Source organism: Nymphalis io, chromosome 16 (assembly GCF_905147045.1).
Source record: "Nymphalis io chromosome 16, ilAglIoxx1.1, whole genome shotgun sequence".
Classification (NCBI taxonomy): Eukaryota; Metazoa; Arthropoda; class Insecta; order Lepidoptera; family Nymphalidae; genus Nymphalis; species Nymphalis io.
Genome location: NC_065903.1, coordinates 3432645 through 3456019, shown reverse-complemented (window position 1 = coordinate 3456019; position 23375 = coordinate 3432645). Strand labels below are relative to the sequence as shown.

The 23375-nt window shown below is 32.2% G+C and overlaps 1 protein-coding gene across 5 annotated transcripts in view; it reads right to left on the bottom strand.

Annotated features, from left to right (window-relative positions):
- The window catches only part of LOC126774417 (protein N-terminal asparagine amidohydrolase), an 81051-nt gene that overhangs the window by 5561 nt on the left and 52115 nt on the right, over nt 1-23375 (bottom strand). For 2 of the 5 annotated variants that reach the window (XM_050495940.1, XM_050495938.1), the window contains 5 exons: nt 20797-20849; nt 8779-8829; nt 2352-2545; nt 1868-1933; nt 607-789 (listed from right to left, as the gene is read on the bottom strand). In XM_050495940.1, coding sequence (XP_050351897.1) covers nt 607-789; nt 1868-1933; nt 2352-2538 — 436 coding nt within the window. In that variant the 5' untranslated portion in view covers nt 2539-2545; nt 8779-8829; nt 20797-20849. Of the gene's footprint in view, nt 1-606; nt 790-1867; nt 1934-2351; nt 2546-5754; nt 5929-8778; nt 8830-20796; nt 20850-23375 lie in introns of those variants that run through there. The other 3 variants (XM_050495939.1, XM_050495942.1, XM_050495941.1) reach the window with 3 other exon arrangements.

The following is a 23375-nucleotide window of genomic DNA, read 5'->3' as shown; positions in this document are numbered from 1 at the left end:
TTTGCCGCATTGTTAGTTTTTTTGTACAAGTTATATTTATATTTCTTCTTTAGTAATTGATTAACTAATTACTAAATAATAAATAAAACGCTTATAAATGTTATAGTTAAAATAAAATGTTGATGAAATTTATAATCTTTGAATGTTTGAGTTTGTTCTATTACAATTGCCATGAAATTTGGTGTAAGCCAGCTTGAATCCCAAGAAAAAACATGGGTTGCTTTTTTATATCACACCTACCTCCCTCTAGGCTAGGTTGCTCTAGTGCAACTTGGTTGAGTTAGTGCAGTGATATCCATACGCTGTACCTTTCAATGCCCAGCACCAGACGGAACGAAAATCAAAACAAAATTGTGGAAGGCAGGTGAAAATTGGGTTACTAAATAGAAATAGTCTCCATCGCCCATAGATATTGTAAGAAACATTGCCAGTGCATCGTAAATATGTCAAATGACACTTTAATAACACTGACTCACTTATCCTTCAAATCGTTAGCATAACCAATGATTAGATGGCGCTAACTCAGACGTGTTTGTACAAAGTCAGTAGACAATAAAAAGTCGTAAAGACCATCACCAATTTTTTTTTATTATTATAAATACTTACACATGATGTTAGCGAACAGCTCTTCTGAGTATCGATGGGGATCTGTGAATCCACCTACGAGCTGCAATTCCAGCCGACCTTCAGGATATCCTACGGCTAACTGTTGCACTCGAGCTACCATAGTTGCAGCTGCTTCCGCTGTTCCAGAACCATCTAGATGAGCGAGTGATACTGCGCCTGATCCTGAAATAGAAGAAATTGTTGTTTATATACATTTTTATAATCTATTCATGAACTATCGCTCTCGTATATTGAGACAATGTCTGACGTATGACGATATATTTTTTGTTGAGAATATAGATACATTTTTATTAAAAACAATAAAATATCTTAAGTATCCCGCTAAGAGGATATAAGGCAATTCCCCTGTTTAAAATAAGGTTTGTATTTTAGCATGCTATGCCCGTATAGTTTTTATTTGATATAGAATAACAGAGAAGGAAATGTTCCACTGGGTAGTAGGTCACAACTGCCGATAGATATTGGCATTGTCTAAATAGTAACTGTCCCTGACATCGCCAATGCGTCACAAACCTTGGAAATTAAGATGTTATTTGTACCTCTATTTACACTGACTCACTCATCTTTTAAGCCGGACAACAACAAAACTGAGTATTGCTATTTAGCGATAGAATATATGATGAGTCAGTGGTACCTACCCAGACGGGCTTGCACAAAGTTCTACCAACAAATCATAGTGAAAACAAATGATAGTAGCAGTACTCAGCACGTTCTCTCTTCAGCAACAGAAAACTCTGTGTTTATTGCCGGGATTTGAAACCATGACCTTCGATTAAGATTTACATATAAGAAATCTTAGACTCATTGTGTATTATGATTATACACGTTTTTTTAAACAAAGTGTGCGAAATTAATTTAACTAATTGTTTAAATAGGCAGAGTCGACTTGTCAAATGAATATTCAAAGTTATATATAATACATGCGTTAAAAATATTCTGATTTTAATATTAAAAAAAATATATTTATCAGTCTGTTTTAACCTAAAAAAAACACTGGAGTAAAACTCAAAGCACACACTTGTGCACTATAATATCTCCTGTGTAGTTGGCTAATCTCTCTCGAGACCGGCCGCCGTGGCCGAAATCGGTCTGGAGGACATTATAACCAGATAGTCTTATATTTTTTGGTTAGAATCAAACAAAATCTTATAAAATGATGAAAACTATTTTTCTAACTTCGATGGAAAATAATTCTAGAGTCAAAAAACGACTTCTAGATAGAGTTTATTCAAATTATTACCTGAGTGTCTGACGACAACTATAATACATGATGTGGCGTCATCTGATCCAATGATACTAACGTTTTCTGAAAACAAAATTAATTAAGAGATAAGAATATGTAATATCGTTATTTAAAAACATATTTTATGTAATTCGAATTTCATTATATTTTTAATTATAAATACATTCATAATTTATCACTTATCGAAAATAACGTTTATAATAATATTATTAAATTTAATAAATACAAATAAAAGATTTTATCTTAGCAGTCATTAGGCATAAAGAATTATATATTTGTATAAGTATATCATACTTTAATGTTTTATTTACTTTAATATTAAAAAATTAATGTCATGATTATAAAATAGACTGGATTTTTAAAAATAAGACTTTTATTCGTTCAGTATAATGAATAATATATATACATATACAAAATTATGGTGTTACAATGATGTTGATCAGTAGGTACAAATCTAGATATGTCAATTTTATAAACTCACTGTCATGTGGAACAACCGCCGCTAGCTCCCTCTGCCCTACGTATAGCAGACCAGGCGGGCCAACGACCCTCGCCGCGGCCGCAAGTAACTGTGCCGCTGCATCTCTATAGCCAGGGTGTGCTGCTAACAACGCCCGGACGGACGTCGGACACTCGTCCGCTAGGACGCCGTTCAGCACCACCACCATGCTGACTCTGTAATAAATTGATATTTTACTGATAATGTCTGAACTGATCTGCCGCTTATTATATTTATTACTCTACACAATATCTCAGCTAATGTAATAGCGAGTCGTAGGAATGCAAATTTTATTTATTAATTAATTTTCGAAATGTCTGATATTACGTAAAAATACCAAATGACGTTACGATAAGACGTAACAGCGTAGAGACTTCACAGATGTCTTAAGGAATTTGACAATAAAAATTATAATTAAGCGACAAACGAAAACTGCATCGCGTCAATGAGTGATGTTCCGAGTTTGTTCTTTTGATGGTAGATGCCTGACCTGTCTATACATTTTTTTTTAACAACAATCATTGTTGGTGAAGCAATTTGCCAGATTCCATTTGCACCAATGTACCAATTATACCAATATGTAATGTATTAAATTATTTGCAAATTATTTCATCATAAAATTCTTAGCAAGAATAAGAAAAAGTTGCGTACGCTTCAATAGTTCATACGGATTTTTGTAATTAGTTAAAATATATTTGTGAAAAACGTAATTTCTTAACTAACCTCTACAAATGATACCAAATGAACAATGCAACATTCGCATCAAACGACAAAATTGCAAGTAATGCAATATATATTACCTACAAATAGTTGTAACAATCGAAAAACTATTTAATTCTTAATTTTTCCAAGTCTTTTATTTTAACAAAATAATAATATTTAAACCTGTGCGCGATCTCTACTCGAATTGAGTAATATCTTACTACTTTATAAGCAATTTGTTGTCAGTTCTTCATTTACAAAGAAAAACATATTGAAGACAAAAATTAAATAAGTTTTTTTGTTATTATGAAAAAAAAAATTATAACCTGACAATAGACTTGTGCGCGACGTCAGCAACATATATATTAGGTAACCATTCAAAAAGTTTGAAGGCAAAAATGCTACCATTGGCGTCGCGCACAACCGAATACAATATTTTTCACGGTAATATATTCCGAGTGGCGGCGGGTCACACGAGTGACACCGGCTCTATTTTACACTAGCATTTATAAAGGCGTGTGTACATTTGCATATGCTATGCATACACCGGCGTAGAGAATTCAAACATAAGAAATAAAATTCTCTAAAAGGCACGAAAAATTCCTTGCGGATTCCTCTTGTTACGTCGCTCATTGTAATAGCATCTTGATCGAGTATAGAATTTTATACTTAAGCCCGTGATTTTACATAATAATTGATATATATGTATATTAAAAAACAAAAAAAAAAATGTTTGGTACTACACCAAAGTAAAAAACGTCACTGTTAATCCAACATCGTGTTTTACACCAATTATTATAACGGATTTCACGATACAAAACAGCGTGATACAAAATGCTTACAATTTATAGTTTTTAGCGTAAATATTTTTAAATTAGAGAATTCGTATATTATTAAATATTACAATACTCCTTTGATAACTTAACTTTTAGCACGTACACACTACATAATTTATCCAAAGTAATAAATATGGCAATCTAACTTAATCGGAATATATAAATGTAATAATAGTCGGCTTTACTTATGAATTATAATCGTTATTTAGCGGTTGTTTAGTTAAAAACTGATTTCGCTCTTTCTGTCATCATTGGTTTGACATTTGAAAAAGAAGACATCATTGTTAACTAATCACCTGCTAAACAAAATTAATAAGGCCGATAGATCCTATTAAACGTAAAGTTCATTTGATTGTGATTAAAATAATAGATTACCTTAATTTAAAAAAAAAAGAAAAAATATATAATCTGTTGCTTACCGTTATATTAATAATTAGACCAAAAAGTTACCTTTTTATATAATATATTACATACATTTTTATATTATAGAATATTTATAATTTAATTTAATTTTTGATATTTTAATAATGGTTTTTATTTGTAACAATACACAGCCGTAAAGTTTATTTAAGTTAGTTATTCTGTAATAAAACAAGGTACTTATTATTAAAAATTAATATTATCTATAATTTTTGAGCTCGATCATTATGAAAAAAACTTCAAGATTCAATTTGAGTGAAACAATCGGATGTTTCTTATACCGTTTTTTTTCATGTCTATTACTAATAACTAAGGACCTTATTTATAAACGTTGCTGCTTAGCGTCTTTTAAACATTGATTTTGCTTTTTCTGTTCATTGATTTGACATTCGAAAGGAGACAACATCATTGCTTGATTAATCACCCGCTGGACAACATTTATAAGTAAGGTCGTAAATAACTAAGTTAACAACTCAAAATAAATACTTTATTCAAACTGGCTCCTACTAGTACATACGTTCGAATATAATTTACATTTCAATAATGTTAACTAAACATAAATCTATCACCAACAGCTCTAAAAACATTTGATATAGTTCATTAAATGTTATAATGTCGCATATCAATCACGTTTTGTCATTTCACGAACATGTTTTATTTTTAGGCTGAGCTTCGAGTTAGTTCTTAAAGAATATCTCTACATTTCCAAAATAATATATATAGAAACTCTATATATACTGTTATATACGATTTACAATACATAAACACGTAATGAAAATCAACGAGTAATAATTCCACGCTTTTTTGTCATCTACATAAATTACTATGTAACTAATCAAGACCACGGTAATACTATGCTTTCAAAATCAAACAAATACCACCCTACGTCCTTGGAGAAACTAGTGTTGATTAATGATCAACACGTTACCTGATACAAAATTGAGATGCCATACCGTTCCGTTCCATTCATTCAAATGTAAAGAATGTCAATGAAGCGTGTACGAACGCTCTCGGATAATTTAACATCGATAATACACACCATAGTTCATTGTAACAATAGACTAATTATATACAAAAAGTTCTATCAGGATTTAAATCGTTCATTACTTTTTTAGACACAAAGAAAATGTCTTATTTTTAATATGGTTACATAAAAGTTGTTGTGCAAAATGATAGAGAGAACTTAGCTCAACTGACATGTTTATTTTGTGATCGTGAGATAACATAGATCATATTAGGTGACAATTGTAAAATTAATACAAAATTATATTTTGAATTAAAATAATTAAAGAAAAACTATACAACACAAGCTTTACTTAGACAAGAATTAAAAAAATATATCCGAATAAATGATGTAAGAATTGATAATACATTTATCAAACATTTCTACAGTGTTCATAATTTATAATAAAAAAAAAAACAATCACCTAAATATAAATATTCTATATTCAATTACAGCATACGAAATCCCACTAAAACAAAACAAATCGGCAAACGAATAACGTAATTATATAATAAAATTTATATCACACTTAAATATATTTAAAGAAAAAGATGAAATCGTTAAACAAACAACGAAGTTGACGCGCTCAAAACCGAGAGGAAACTGAGATGGTGTATAGGTTATCGTAGCCGACATGAGCATTCGAAGCCGCTAGTTACTTGCATGTTATTGTTATGATAATGCTTATTATGTTGGAAATAGTGGACCGATAGTGTCTGTATCGTGCAATAAGCAATTAAGAAATATACCGTCAACTTTATCGTGGCATGTAATAACAAATGAACGCAGGCGTCCGCGAATGTCGCTTGTTGTCTTCAGATAATGAATATTATTAATAACGCTTCCTAGAAGCGTTTTTAATGACTTAATGCTCGTGCAAATCAAATTAAATCTAATACACGTGCGAAGTTGTTAAAGGAGACAAGAGAAATAACAATATATGAGAAAATAATAATAAGTCGTCTGTCTATAAAAAAGCAAACGTCGAGATAAATCAGGTATAAAAGTTCCTCGCTACCAATTAAATGCCAAATAAAGATTGTATTGTCCAAATTCTAATATACCTTAATGAGTTCACATGTTTATAAAAAGTCACATCTGTTAGCCGAAGCACGGGTTGACACGGGTCGGTGGATCAAAGGCGAGCATCACGAGCTAATTGAGCGTAATTGACGGACAGGCGCGTGCGCTTGCGCCGATGCAGCTAACTGGATTTACAGCTGTTGAGTCGATTGATGAAATCTGGTCGACGTTGATGATATACCACCAGCAAAGTAAGTGGCTTTATTTACATTGTGTGGATTGGATGGATGTGGAGAAATAGAAAATGAATTTAATCAATAACGCTTTTTTAATCATATTATCATGAAATATAAATGATTTAACGATTTTTTACGATAAATAGTTTTGACAATGTTCATTAAAATTACTTACGTATCTGTACTGAGATCTATTAGATTGCATAATTCTGGTAATAATCACACAATTTAAACGACGCGTCAACTTAGTAAATATGTACGAGAACCTCAAAGAATATAATTTAAACTTAGGTCATTTATAGCTGTTTTTTCCCAAACGTCATAGAAATCTCTGACGTACATATTTTGCTTCAGAGATACTAGGATTGAAGTTCACAATTAAATAATTATAAGACAAAGCTCGTGTAGTCAAAGTTATTTTTAATACGCCATTTTTTTAAGCGACTACACTACACTTCTAAGGCCCAATACAAAAAAAATACCAAAATTACTTCAATTAATTTTAAAATCATTTACTATAGCCATACAATTATGAAAGTAATATATCAACCAAAAATTTAAGTACATTTATATAGTAGTAACAGCCTGTAAATGTCCCACTGCTGGGCTAAGGCCTCCTCTCCCTTTTTTGAGGAGAAGGTTTGGAGCTTATTCCACCACGCTGCTCCAATGCGGGTTGGTGCAATACACATGTGGCAGAATTTCGATGAAATTAGACACATGCAGGTTTCCTCACGATGTTTTCCTTCACCGAAAAGCACGAGATGAATTATAACAGAAATTAAGCACATGAAAATTCAGAGGTACTTGCCCGGGTTTGAACCCACGTTCATCGGTTAAGATTCACGCGTTCTTACCACTGGGCCATCTCGACTTCCTTTCTCGACATTTATATAGTACTTAGTAATAATAAACATGAAATATTAGCTTGTGTGTCAGATTCGAAACGGATATAAGTTAAGCCGAGCATGAGAATAACACGGCCATTAACAATTTCGAATATCAGATACTAGGACGATATACCACCCGAGGGTTATTAGGATACGAATTCGTGACATCAGACCAGAAGAGAACTCTGCCCATTATGGAGCGCGGCCAATAGAACTGTCCGAGCACTTATTAATGACCGCGAGACAATGATGCTAATGCTATTAAGTGGTCCAGGCCGACGATGAACTTTACCGTCCGTTCAATTGCAAATGGTATCGTATTAATGACCGTATAAGTATAACATCCTCGGGAATAAATTAATAATTTACTATCAATGATTTCATATTTCATTCCAATATATTGAGAATTACTTGAAATTGATATCCAGCTTGGTAGAGCCAAGCTAATATGGTCGAGGAAGTTCAAGTAATTTTGTGTTTACAAATATTTACATTTAATCTTTGAGGTAAAACAGAATACATAGAAATATTTCCTAATCATTGTCATTGATAAGGTTAAGTTCCCACGGAATATTAATGACTAGGCAAAAGTTTAGCAGAAACTCGCCTTTTATGCGCCGTCGCTTCGCCCATTACCCGTCTCATTTGCGGCGAAAGACAAACGGCGGAGGCGAGCACAAATTTCGCCGATATAATCGACCGGTAAGACAATGGTTATCGTTTGTACGCGATATCGGCGTAGATAGCGCCCCTCTCGACCTGATGGATGCGGCACGCTCCCCCGATACAATCTCCATCGTGACGCCAGTCCGAACCGCCTTATGTGCACCAATTATTATTCAATATCCGACCGACACATCCGATTCGACATATCTCTGATTTATTGAGTTTATTTCAATTGCTTCAGGGTGCCCGCGGTCAAATGATAATTGACACGAAATGTGACGCGAGGTATCTTTAATTGAATAATAGTTTTATTTGTTCGTCGATAATATTGATTGATAATAAATATCTTGACATAAATGAAGAGCCCATCAAATTCTGATCGATAAGGGCTGTGTATGTTTTATCGATGTAGACGAGTTGAATGAAGGAGTTTGTTTACCGAAACGTAGTATTCAGGTCATCGTCTGATATACATACATTCGGTACGAATGTTATCGCCATTAGAAATGTTTGTTATAGTGTTAAAGCGATATCAAAAGTTTCGTCGAAATTTTAGTCACAAATCTCATATAAGGAAACATAAGGATTTCAATTAAAAATTACGAATTCTTTAAAATATTTTTATCGACTTACACTTAATAGGTGGAGCCGTAGTCGTGAAGATCATTCAGGTCGCTGATGAACCTACGACAAAAAACATTATTGGATTAATACGATTATAATTATTATGATTATCATTTACAATGTAAGTCTTAAACGAAAGCGTCGTTAATGGCATCATATGGTCATCATATCCTCAGGTGGCAGTCGGGTTCGAAGTCAACAAAGATGTGAAGATTATGCACCTAATACTATCAGGAGCCAAGATCTCGCACGATCCCGACTGTCCCCTTCATACGGACACGACAGAAATTAAAATAATACGACCATGATAAATGAGGCATGCACTCAGCCGGAACAATATTGTGAACAGCGGTAATGCTAATTCAATAGCGTAATACCCCGTATCTCTCGATGTTGCCCGCAGTCGATCCGAGCGATAGTCAACGATTGTGCCGATATGGTTTTGCTCGTGATTTATTTTGGCCGCTCCCATATAAGTGCTGTACGGTAACAATGGACCGCGACTTGGGATTTACGACAGTCGATTTGGTAGCGATAAAAGTTTTAGTCGCGTTCAGGAAAGGATTGAAGAGCACTAATATATTATATTATATAAAAGTGTATATAAATTACTTTCATCTACTTAAAGATGTTGGTATACGAATTCTGGTAGCATAATATTTAGAAAAAGTTTTTTTCTATCAATTAAACAATGACACGATTTATATACTTACAAACGGTACGGTACCTCGCCGCTTTATAAACAACACAACAATCTGTAAGACGTTATCTGCAATCACAGACGCGTTAATACAAATTGCGCTAATTGTGGAAACTCGAAGAAAGCCAGTTAACGATTGTACGTGTCTTTGTAATAGACTTAATTATGCCAATTTAATCACACAGACTGGTAACGGGCCAAATCTTATAGCAGTGATAGCAGACAATGTCCCGCTTGCTGGGAAAGGGCCTCTTTTGTTACAGAGTTTTAGAGGACTGCTTCTCTAAGAGTAGGATGTGCATTGTGCCTGTAGCAATATTTAATTAAATTCTATAAATGCCTCGACCTACCTTAATATATATCTTACATCACAAGTTTTAAGATATTTTATATATACTATCGCTCCTTATTATACAAACGAAGAAAATCTTAAAACGACTAAAAGCTTCGACACTAACACACAATCGGCGTATCAATCTTCAAAGCGTCAATTATACAACATCTCGATATTTTTATCGCGATCAAAAGTCAAAGATTCACGTGACACAAATTGCTGCCTTGAGACAGGAAACCTTCCACTGCCTACCACACGCGATAAAGTATGAAATGGTTATAAGATACAGGCGATAGTTGATAAGTCCGATACACTATTAATAGCTGATAGATTTTAATGTTCTCTCAAGTAGCAGGTAATGGACTTGAGCAGATGCAAATTAAAAGTGAAAATGCTATAAATAATATTATATATGGGAATCCACTTTTATGTGGTGTAGACTTTTACGATGGTATATTTGCATCAAGCTAATGAAAATGCAATATTTGTCATCTCATTCACGTCTGTTATATCAAGCTAGCTATGCGTTACATCGGCTTAATTTGATCCACATAAAGTATATTTTAAACCGTCAGTCACAATGCTACGAAAAAATGAAATGCATTTAGCATTGTAATTTATATAATAAACGATATTTACGAAACAATGCGTTTGGTTTTTTGCAAAATGACAGTCTTGCTAGACCATTTCACGTACTTTTCATGTTTCTACTTTTGGTACATTAAAAGGCAAAGTTCAGATCAGATAATGTCGTGTCTAAAATCTCTTCGACGTCAAGATATATTTGAACATACATGATTTGTACATGTACGATGTATTTTTCACTTTAAGCAACGCATTGATTGACATGTATGCAATTGCTAAGACCATGTATTTGCCATTATTATTTGGTACAACCAACAAATTACAATAGAAACTTATATATTTCTGTTTATTTGTTGCTATTTGATGATGTCTCGAGTGATATCGGCAACGCTAAGTCAGGTCATATTATTATAGTACACGAGTGAGTACACAAAAACAATGTGTACTGTGTAATTAATTGCTCACTTTCATAATTCGATGTGAAGGCAAATCCTATACGGCCGGAGAGAGTTCAGACACAGGACCAATAGCGTTATAATCTTTACGAGCTTTCTGAGGCAAGTGTAAACATTACCAACTTCTAGCTTCCGGCTACTAATAAAAGTTTTCTTGATAGATAGATACCCCAATAACTTTTAATCGAGCCGATCAGTGGGTACAACACGAATCATCACCACAATGGAATCACCACATCGGATCTGCAACCTGCAGCTTTATCGAGAATATTATTATTTAACAAGATTTACCGGTGGTAGGGCTTTGTGCAAGCTCGTCTGGTCCACCCACTCATCAGATATTCTACCGCAAAACAACAATACTTGATATTGTTGTGTTCCGGTTTGAAGGGTGAGCGAGCCAGTGTAATTACAGGCACAAGTGACATAACATCTTAGTTCCCAAGGTTGGTGGCGCATTGGCTATGTAAGCGATGGTTGACATTTCTTACAATGCCATTGTCTCCTTAGACAAGGCGTTTGGTGACCACTTACTATTAGGTGCCCCATATGCTCGTCCGCCTTCCTATTCTATAAAAAAAAAGAACATGAAATTCACGCTTCACGTATTAATAGTCTAAACGTACAACGGGTAAAACTACGAAGTGCAACCATTTATGTTATAATATTATATGTATACTAAAATCGCCGTAACGTGCTGCATCTTCAGGTATGTATATGAGTTTTATGTATATTGGTTTGATAATCGTCTCCGTATTTATTAGGATATACATAAAGATGTTTGCGACAGTAACCTTTACACACATCTACAGCTAAGTAAATTCTAGCAAAAGCTAGAAAACTGGAATTGTCATCCGCACAAACAGTATATTACAATCATAGAAACAAATCTACTTTAGAAATAAAATTTATCATCAGTAATGCGGAAATTTTTAAGATTTTGATAAACTCTTTACAAAAAGTTCGTTTTTTTTTTTTAAATTGTATCTTAGTGTTTAAACTTATAGTACTTCCCGGTTTGTCTGGTTCGTAATCTCTTACGTGAGCATCGAGGCGATAACGAGGCATTAAATAAAGAGAATTACCCATTTAATGCGCAAATGACTTTTTAGCGCCAACTATACAAATAACGCGTGCCAAAACACAAATATTTGTAAGGCAATATTTGTTTGTTAAGTTTCACTACAGTATTGTATAAAACGTTTTCGATAATTTTTTTCTTATGTAATGCCCTTTTGAATATTCAAATTTAAAATACACATAAAAACAAATACTTCACTGTTTTTCTTTCTTTGATATGAACAGCTGATATTCGTTATCAATTTTTAATTAATAGTTTAATAAGAACCTAAATTATGTAATTTATGAAATAAGTTAAATAATATAAGAGCGTTGAGATTTTTTGTAAATACATTATTTATTTTAAGCCGTAAAGTAGATTGGCATATGTGCATCTGACGTGTGGTCATCTTCGGCCATAGAAATAGATGTGCCACCAACCATAGGATCTAAGATATTTCGTCTCCTGTGCCAGTAGTTACACTCGTTCATCTATGCTTAAAACCGGAACACATTAATGCTATATTTAGCGGTACTGCCTTACAACTAAATATACCTATAGTATTTTTTTTATTATAAAACATTACTTATTCTTCTTATTATTATTATTATAATAAACAACAGACATTTCCGAAATTATTTTTTTTCACTTTTACGTCTAATCATAATGCCGCACTTTATTATTTTATATGCATTTCGTAAATTCAACGAATTGCACATCAGATAAATGCTATTTGTACATATAATAACAAACAAATTTATTGATAATATGATACAGTCGAGTTTAGCTCAGCGATAGCAAAAATTCAAGGTTATATTCGCTTGCAACGATAAATATGTATAAAACGTTTGAAAGACCACTGACGCAAAAATATTTCAATTTTGTTACACGATAAATAAATAATTTATCATTTTTCACAGTCACATATAACCGTGCTGTGTACTTTTGTTGCTTTTGTGTATTAATATTTAACATAATCGTATTCGTATCGTATCAAATAAATCAAAAAACGATATCATGTCTAGTCGGATCATATAGAAACATCGGCAAAATACTATGTAATACTTTTATATATTTTCAATGACGTAATGAAGATATAAAGCGGCTCCATTGTAATTTTACTACCATCAATTCAAAAACTTAATAAGCAATTTTGATAGGATCTTATTTATTTCGATTAAACCTAAGGGACAAAGTCATAACGAATTCCTAACGATATTAGAAACAAATCTCTCAAATTGTATGTGTTGTTATAAAATTAAGAATAACAAACATTATACTATTAACATAAATAAATTTTGAATTATGTTTTAGAAACAGGGTTATCAAAATCAACGTGTGTATTACTTTATTATTGTCATTTGTTCAGATTATTTTTAATCAGTAAAACGATCAATTAAAATACAGATACTATAGTACATTTGGTTTTTAAAATAACCATTTTGAAGTATATCAGAGTATCACGTCTTACAGACCAAATTTAAAATATTTTTTATTTTAAAATAACCTTGGATACAGTAAACACTAATTCTAGAGTATGGATATATAAACGTATAATTGAACATTTATACAAATTATATCATTTATTAGTCACGGCTTCGCACGGGTCAAATAAGGGTCTAAATAACATGTTTATATCATAATACATAACATGACTATTGGCTTACGCGGCGTACGCCAGTAAAACTTCCATTCGTTATGATGTTTTCTGAAAAATTAAACAATCACCGTAATATATCAGCCAATTTTCATAAAACCATCCATAAATCACTCTGTTCATTGGTGAAAACTGTCCAAAAAAAACTGATTTCTGTAATACAGGTCTAATCTAGCTCATAAATCAGGGACTTCATTATGCTTAGTAACTTTGTATGTGAATAAAGATTATTTATTATTATTATTATAGACAGAGATGCGGCGAAGGCTTGGTTTAAAAATATGTAGCAATATATAAGTTTATATAATATATAAGTTTTTGTTGAAAAAATATGTATGATAAAAATAGAAAAGTATGACAATTGACAACCCTATGTAAGAAAGACATTGAATAATGCCGAAGCAGCTTCTGGCTTCCATATTAACGTTCATTTGACACGAACACCGTTAATTTCATACAATATTATAAATATCTGATTTATATTACGGCTAAGTATTATTTATACATATAAGAATTGTCTCGGACGAACAATAACTCAAATAGTTAAGTTTTTTTTTCGTGCAAGAAATTTTTAATGTTTATACCGCCTTGCCTCGGAAATTAGGATTGTCGGGTCGAATTGTCGTTCCATAGAATGACAGTGCGGGCTACCGTGGTGCATGAATTTAGAGTGCAAGGGTGTTTTTGATGCGTACCGTATCTACTGCATTGTCCAAGTCTTCATGGGAATTATCATCGTGTACAAAATCGATCAAGACATCATCGTTATAATTACTTATACAAACCATTCATAATTTACTTCGTGGTAGGGCTTTATACAAGCCTGTCTGAGTAGGTACGATTATATTACCATATGATACCCATATTGTACCACCATACAGCAATCAAAACCAACTGGAATACAATAATACCAAGTGTATTGTTGTATTCCGGTTGGAAGGGCGAGTAAGTGAGTTTAACTACAGGTACAAGAGACATTACATCTTTAGGTTAGTGGCGCAATGACGTTGTAAGTAACTAACGGTTTCTTACAGCGCCAATATCTCAGGTGGTGACCTTGCAATCAGGTGACCTATCAATTAAAAAAAAATAGAAATATATATAAAAAAACCATGCCTCGTTGCTTTGATGTTAATTGTAAAAAAATATGTAATATAAAATAAAAAACTAATATGACAAAAAGAAACTAAGCTTTCACTATCAAAAAAACATTAAAATTTATTATGTATTTATATATCGATTCTAACACCACTAAAAATTATTCAAAAGTGAAATTAGTTACAAATTAAGTAAATATAAATTCTAGAAAACTGCCAATTTGTCTAAAATAATAACAAAAAACGATTGATAAAATATATTTATGGACAGCGATACATTTGAAAATCATTTATGCCACTTAGTTGTTCATATAAAATGTCGATTAAAATAAATATTTGCCACCATAAATATTAATAGAGAAACGATATGTCGTTTGTCAAAATCATTAATAACGATTTTTATAATATTGATTTAGTATTTATTTTGCAGTAAATATTCATTAGCAACTTTCAATAAATTATTTTATATCAATTAAATAAACAAATATTTAGAAGTCTAGCAAAAATTCATGCTGATACCTGTTCAATTCTGTAACATATTAATAAAAAATAAGGAAAATGTGGTCAGTGACATGTGGCCGTCTACTGGTAGGAGTACTTCACTGAGTATTGGTGCTGTTAGAAATATTAAACATCCCTTACATCGCCAATGCGCCACCAACCTTGGGGACTACAAAGTTATGTGCCTGAAATTACACTATCTCACTCACCCTTCAAACCGTCAAAAAAAAATATTAAAAAAATATATATCTTTTTGCCAATAAAATATGTGATGAGTGGGAAGCCCAGGCGGACTTCACAAAAACCTACCACCTAGTCAAGTAAATATGACGGACCAGGGAGCCAATTTTACTAACAAATCGTCACGTGATCTCAATCGAATCGAAACGTAATCGTTGCCGTTTAGTCGTTTTCTTATTCTACTTACAACGATTCAGATCCGATTGCGGTTCATTCGACGTTGATTCGAAATAGAATCGGAAACGTATCGTAACCATAAAACAGTAGAATTGTCTATATAAATAATACTGTGAAAGTTCCGATCGAACGATCCAGCGGCTATTATAATACACATACACGAATGCTGACTTCCGTATGTTTATGTGTATGTATTTTATATTAAGAAGTGAACATCTCGCCGCATGTCTAAACCCGGCAGTTTGCATATAGATTAATATCCCGCATAACGGACACGACATGTCGCTTCAAAACGGGAATAGCCCTGGACCGTGACTAGGGTTGCCATACCAAATGATTGAAGCCGGGAAATACAATCAATAATTTATTTTATTTCATTAAATACATTTCAACTGTCACATTGTAATATTCCAAATATTTAAAAATCGTGAAAAAAATATTCAATATACCACATTTATAAAAATACAAAAATTTTAACTTGTCATAGTTCAACCTCAACAATGAACCAACCCTTCGACTGCGTTATGAAGCAGTTATGTCACATAAATAAAAAAGTATCGTATCGTATTTGTTATAAAAATTTGGTATGCCGTCACATGTTGTTATCTTTATGCGTTAGTTTATTTCAACGTTTTAAATTTATATTTGTCAGTTTTGTATTTTTAATCTGAATTTAAGTTTAAATCACTGTGATTTATTATTTTAAGCGAAGTCATGTGCTTCATCGTGAATTTTTAAACTGTACCGTTTCAACATCTTCTAATTATTTTGTGCCCTTCGTATTTTTGGAATGTTTATTTTACAATCAGTATTATTTAAAGTCATAATCAACATTATCATTTGGCAGAGTTTTACGGCCTGCGTGATCCCAACATTCCTTGGAAATGTTTTAGTGTAAGTTGGTTTCCAATAATATGACGGTTAAGCTTTTTAATGGTGTATCGTTTAGTTCAGCAAAATAATATTTACTTAACTTTTAAATTACCCACGAGTTGAAATGTTGTAGCTCTTTTCTATTTTGTTCTGCCTACACTATACAGGTTAAATCATTTAACCGAGTTTATTTCTATTAAAATGATTCCTTGTAATGTAAATAAACTGTAATTTTAAAGCAAGTTTAATAGGGTTTTATTTAGAAAATATTGTGTAAACCAAGCGGTCTATCTTGGGAAATCTTAAAACAATTTCACATGAAATCCATTATACCTCAAACCCGTGACAGGATACGATAGAAACTGACGTGCATTTGATTCGCATAAATAGAATTTCAGCCTAGAGTTTAGACGTGTGCATTTCTATGAACGCCTTTCTCATAAATGATTTAAAATTAAAGATCGTGACTCGAAGTGTTGGCGATTCAATACACGTTTCCGTTTAAGTCAGTCGGCGATGTATTTTGTATTGTTTGATATAATATTTACAGTGGGGTGTTTTCGACCTAATTTGAAACAAAATAGTGCATTGTAATACCTTTATAATAGTGGGTTAATTAAGTAATGGACGATGAATAAACTAGACAATATACGTGCTAACACTAACTAGAAAATATAACTAGAATGTACATCTCTGTATAATTTTTTTTTTTTACAAAACAAAATTGAACCATTATAATTGGTTCAAAATTTGTGAAGTTGTATATAATTTACTGTATTAAAAACCATTCCTTTTGGAAGTTCGTTTATATTATTGTAGCATCTATACTAAAAGCATAGAAATATTAGTCATAACACGTAATAAAAAAATCAACTTGATCTTTTGAGTTCATACTTACAAAGGCTCCTTTACAAGTTACACGTAGGTAGCAAAGTTACTGAAGATAAGATGGCTACCGGTACAGGTCAAGGTATCACATTTTAAACCTTATTACAATAGTAATAGGATGACAAATATAAACGAACATTTTTGTCTAATCATCAGCTGGCGATCTACATGTCCTGCGCACGCGCGTGGGATCACCCGTTATTTTCAGCCAGACATCTCGTTGCCATTTAACTGGACAAATAACATCACATCTAGGCTAGATAAAACTTAAAAATAAGAATATGTACAATTTAAATTCTCTCTTTTATAGTTATATAAGCAATGCCTTAAATATGTTAATACTAGAGACTGCAAACGTACTAGGTATAAGCAGGAAGAAGAATAATACAAAGATTGATTTTATTGAAAAATATAAAGGCAAAGGAAAAAGAGTAAATAAATTAATATTCGTTTAAAAGTTAACTCGCGATAAAGATACCCTCTTAATAATAAAAACAAAACCTAAAATTCTATCCGCTACTCCGCCTATGTTATTAAGCAAACTCAACTCACTATGATGCAAAGTATGTACATCGCGATGCGTGAATAATCACCCGGTGCGGTGCGCGTGCGCTTACATCGCTATCTGTGAGGCGTTACCGTGGATAATCGATTTTAGACGTAAACGAATAGCTATCTATCGTGAGACTATTGTGATAAGCCAGAATAAAATACCCACTGTTTTGGTTTTTTTTTTTGTTTGAAATGTTTACTTACTCTTTGTTTTGTTATAGTTTTAGGTTCTTTAAATGATATAAAACATTTTTAAAGTGATATTTGTTGCGAGTAAAATTTTAAATACATGTCACGTTTATGTAAATTTCTTTACATGAGAAAGAAGATATGACGTAGACAAAGAGAAACAGAGAAACCATATATACATATATGTATATATATATGTATATATGCGAATTCTACAATTACTTAAATGAATTAATACTCATTTTTGCCCAATAAATGTTTTTAACCAGCATTGCGCCCAATAAGGTTTCCCTCCAAAATATTTTAGAGCAGTTTTATTATCTGTACATAAACGATTCATTTAAGTATACATGATATATTAAGGAAAACCATTTTTTTTGTTAACATGACGTCCGAACTGCAGATTCATATTTAAAAATAAGATGAACTCAACTTTGATTTATCACAATATCTGATTCTACGTAACCGGTTCAAATAAAAACACATACAATCTCGTCGTATATAATTACTCCAGCTTGTTTATATTACAGCGACATATAAAAAAACTTTTTAAAAAAAAAATCTATTTATCTAAGACAAATAAATCAGCGGGCCTAGCCTACGTTAATAGAAAATAATTTATATATTTGTAAATTATATACGTCACGTGATCATCAATCTAAGACCATTACATTATAGGAAATTGCCTAGAAATTGACCCACTTTAAAAAAAGAAGGGCAATGTTATATTTATGTGTCTGAATTTTTGACGATATGAGCAGTATTGTAGTCTATATAATAACAATTAAGTTATTTTTAACATTTAGATAATTTTCCGTTATTTTTTTTTTCTTTTTATACGGTCAACACTGATTTAATAAGGTTTTTTGTTGTCTATTATTCTATTATTTTTTATTAATACCATTATGAAATAGTAAATTGTATATTTCTATTCGAGTAGGCATTGTAGCTACAACGTTTTTATTTGCTTAATTAGCGTTCATAATTCATTCGGCTGTAAGAAAAAAAATCACGACGAAACCTGCATGTGTCGGACGAAATTCTACCACACTTGTATTCATCAACTCGCATTAGATCAGTGTGGTAAAAAAAGCTCGAAAACCTCTTCAAGATAAGATCTTTACCCAACAGTAGGGCATTTACAGGCTGTGGTCGTATGCATGTTTTTAACCGCTTGTATTATTAAAAGTACATTAATAATATAAGATAGAATTCAATCATTAATATTGCGTTCCATAGATGAAAAGGCGTAAAATTAAAACATCAAAACATAAATTACTTGTTTATAACTCAAGATGACGATCACTTAAGCGTTGTTTATTAAAACTCATTTCACAACCTGCGCTTATCCTCCGCAAATTGCTCTTCCAAGAACTCTAGTAACTCATTAGTTAGCAATAATTACATTTCAAAACGAACCAGGAAATATTACTGTCCCTTTCTAATATACCGGAGAGGACATGGAAGGAGCGTGATAGAGCTATCAAGATAAGCATATCAGATGAGATCAAAATCAGAGTGCGGTTAGGATATTAGTACCTATTTTAAACGTCTTATTATTTATTGCAATATTTTATATCGTTAATAAATAATAAGGTTTATTAACTCTACCGTGAGTATACAGTTATACACTGATGAAGGACAGTAACAGCCTGTTAATGTCCCACTGCTGTGCTAATGCTTCCTCTCCCTTTTGAGGAGAAGGAGAAGGAGTTGGTAGAATACACATGTGGCAGAATTTCAATGAGATCAGACACATGCAGGTTTCCTCACGGTGTTTTCCTTCTCCGTCAAGCACGAGATGAATTATAAACACAAATTAAGCACATGAAAATTTAGTGGTGCTTGCCCGGGTTTGAACCCACGATCATCGGTTAAGATTCACGCGTTCTACCCACTAGGCCATCTCGGACAATAATAGGACAATACTTACATATACGTTCATTTTACTTATAACAATTACATAACCTCAAAATAATTTAAAAACAATAATATACCTGTAATGTTACATATATTTGTTTTATTGTATTATGCCAAGGATCTGTAGGCTATATGTATAATGCGCTTTCTAAACAGCACACTGACTTGGATATATGTATCTCAGAACTAACTAAATTTAAAAAATATCTTAAAAAATTGTTTCTTAATACATAATGCTTTGATTTTAATGGTTTTTTTTTTTGTTTAAGTTTTATTATTATTCGTTATTTTAATTTAAATTATTGTAGCTATTTTTATATATTTCTTAACTCACATTTGCACAATTTAGTCTTAGTATAACCACTGTTTACCTTTTTCTAGTTCCTGTTATATCGAGTCCCACTATGTAACATTTAGTTTATATATTTTTTTTAATTTCTGTTTAGTCATTATTTATGTACTTGTTGTGGTCTCGTTTAATTGAAGAAGCACACATATTTTAAAATATTATTCCACGATGTAATGTACTCGTACGTGTGTATCCTTTGTTGGAGATTCTCAATATAAAAAGAAGAATAAATATTGATAAATGAACAGACAAACGGGACAACATATGCAATGGCACTGAAAGAAATATTAACCATTCCTTACATTACCAATGCGCAGCCAACCTTGGATACTAAGATGTTATATCCCTTGTGCCTGTAGTTACACTGGCTGACTCACCCTTCAAACCGGAACACAACAATCCTCGGTAATGCTGTTTTAGATATTGATTTAAAAAAATAATATTACTTACATTTATATTATTGTTTCAAACATCGATATGCGGACGCGTGGAATATCAAATATCTGCAAAGAAATACATATCAATTTTAAAATCAAATAAATTTAGTTAACATAGACTTCACGCTAACCACGTTTGGACTCTACTACCACTTACCATCAGGTGGAGTAGAGTCATTTGCCCTCCTGGCGAATATAAAAAAAAAAAAAAAAATAACCCTAAACTTAAAAATAATATTAAAATATGTTATTTTAATTCAATTTAAAAAAATCACAATTTTTTTATCTATATCTTTAATCTACGTAAGACATTTCAAGCCTAAAATAATAGACAAAGGATTGGGTATCTGTCATAGCAATAAAAAAAACTGAACACAATTATTTATGCACGTCCGACAGCGGTGAATGGCCTAATCGGAACCGAACAGGTTGCCTCATAGCACAACAAACAAGACCGCCTAATTCTTAACTAAAAAAAAACACAACTGACAATTTTACTAAACGAAATGACAATTTTTCTAATAAGCAAATAGCCCAATAAAAATATTTATACAGAATATTTGGTTGTACAAATTGAATAACATATTTAGAAAATATTTCTGTAAAATAATATATATATCTAACGTAGCCAGAGAACAGAAGAAAAGTTTCGCAGTATGCATTCGTTCTAACATCTTTAACAGGAATACGAAGACCACAATATTTTATTTCCGGTTTTAACTAGCATGTTCAAGCAGACTGTAAATCTTTCTCTAACTATTTATACATTTTATTATTGCAATAAAGAAGATGGGACGATATCTTCATTACGGAGCGCAAGGGATCGATGCCACGATCATTATAAAGCTCTTGCGGATGCTGAGCTGGAATTATTTCAAAATAGCTGTGTAATATATAGAAATATAGCAAATTGTTAATTTGTTGGAATTATTGGTATAGCATAATGACGTTCAAAAGAATCGAAAGGTATAAAAATTAAGGCCTCATTCATTATTATTTTTTAGTATTTGAATATAAAGCATTATGAAGTTTTAAGAACCGGCACGTATGACAAGTGAAAGCCTCCTTGTAACCTATTCTATTCCATAAGGTGGTTTCGATACTGGAGTGGATAAACGGGTGCTACAATTAATTCCGATACATGCAAGTCTCCTCACGATGGTTTTGAAATGAATTATAAACTATAAATAAGCATATTATGACAACACAGTGGTGTTTGCACGGATTCGAACCCGCAAGCTTCGACTAAAATCAACACGATCCCGGTGGATGGCCCAATATCTGGCTTATTCTTTAACTCTACAACCGACGCAAAATGCAATTCTTATCAATAATCAACAGGAAAATCTATTTATGGAATAACTTATCTATTATTTTTTGCTGATGACGGAACACTATCGTTTCACAGTAAATTTTAAAAGTATCTAAATTCTATAAATTTTGGGTCTTTTAAAATAGCGTGAAAAAGCAACATTTCGAACGCAGTTAATGCGTTATCTCAGTTCCGAGAAACGAACAAAAAATATATTGAAGCAAAGACCGCGACGAAACTTATTTTTAATGAGTGATAGCTGTGTCTAGACAACGATAATGTACAACAAATATACAATACAAATTAAACTAACCTCTGTAACAAACGAGATAAGATCGAAATTAGCTTGAGTGATAATAAAAATATATTTTTATGAAACTTATAAATATTCTTATTAGTTAAAGAATTCTTGAATCCATACGCATTGTGTTAGTCCACCTTGAATTTTTTTTAATAAGTTACTTTTGACTAAACACCTCTTGTCTCTGTTAAAAGTACATTGTTGGCGCATCTATTTAGTGAAAGTCATGACGTTTTAAAAGACGCATAGAGAGAGGTACATTGTTGTAAGAACAATAGCATTAGAACATCAGAATATCCAACACTGACCGCGTTATTGAGTAATTTAGACCGATTGCATGGTGATGTCGAAGTATCGACGCTTCAAATACAAATCACAGTAATTTCGTGGTGTTTTCGTGTATTACAATGTTTTTGTTAAATAACATTATCCACAGACCTATATTTATGCAATACTCGTATCGGCTCCTCATGATTTTCGTCACTGTTTATATTTAAATCGTTTAAATTATCAACAAATTTTTTATATATTTATGACGAGAAGCACCTCTGAATTTTCATGTACTTAATTTCTGTTTATAATTCATCTCGTGCTTTTCGGTGAAGGAAAACATCGTGAGGAAACCTGCATGTGTCTAATTTCATCGAAATTCTGCCACATGTGTATTCCACCAACCCGCATTGGCGCAGCGTGGTGGAATAAGCTCCAAACCTTCTCCTCAAATAGGGAGAGGAAGCCTTAGCCCAGCAGTGGGACATTTACAGGCTGTTACTTTTATGCCGAGAAATATTTACATTAGAAAGTAACATTGCACAATCACGATAATCAATATAACAGATAATGAACGTTCAAAACGTCATTAGTAAGAAATGAGACAATATTGTCAGGCCGTCTCTCTACTAGATTCGTCTCTCATCACGCTATCAGATCGACACCGCTATTAATCATTGCTAGCATAGCACATAAAACACTAACACGA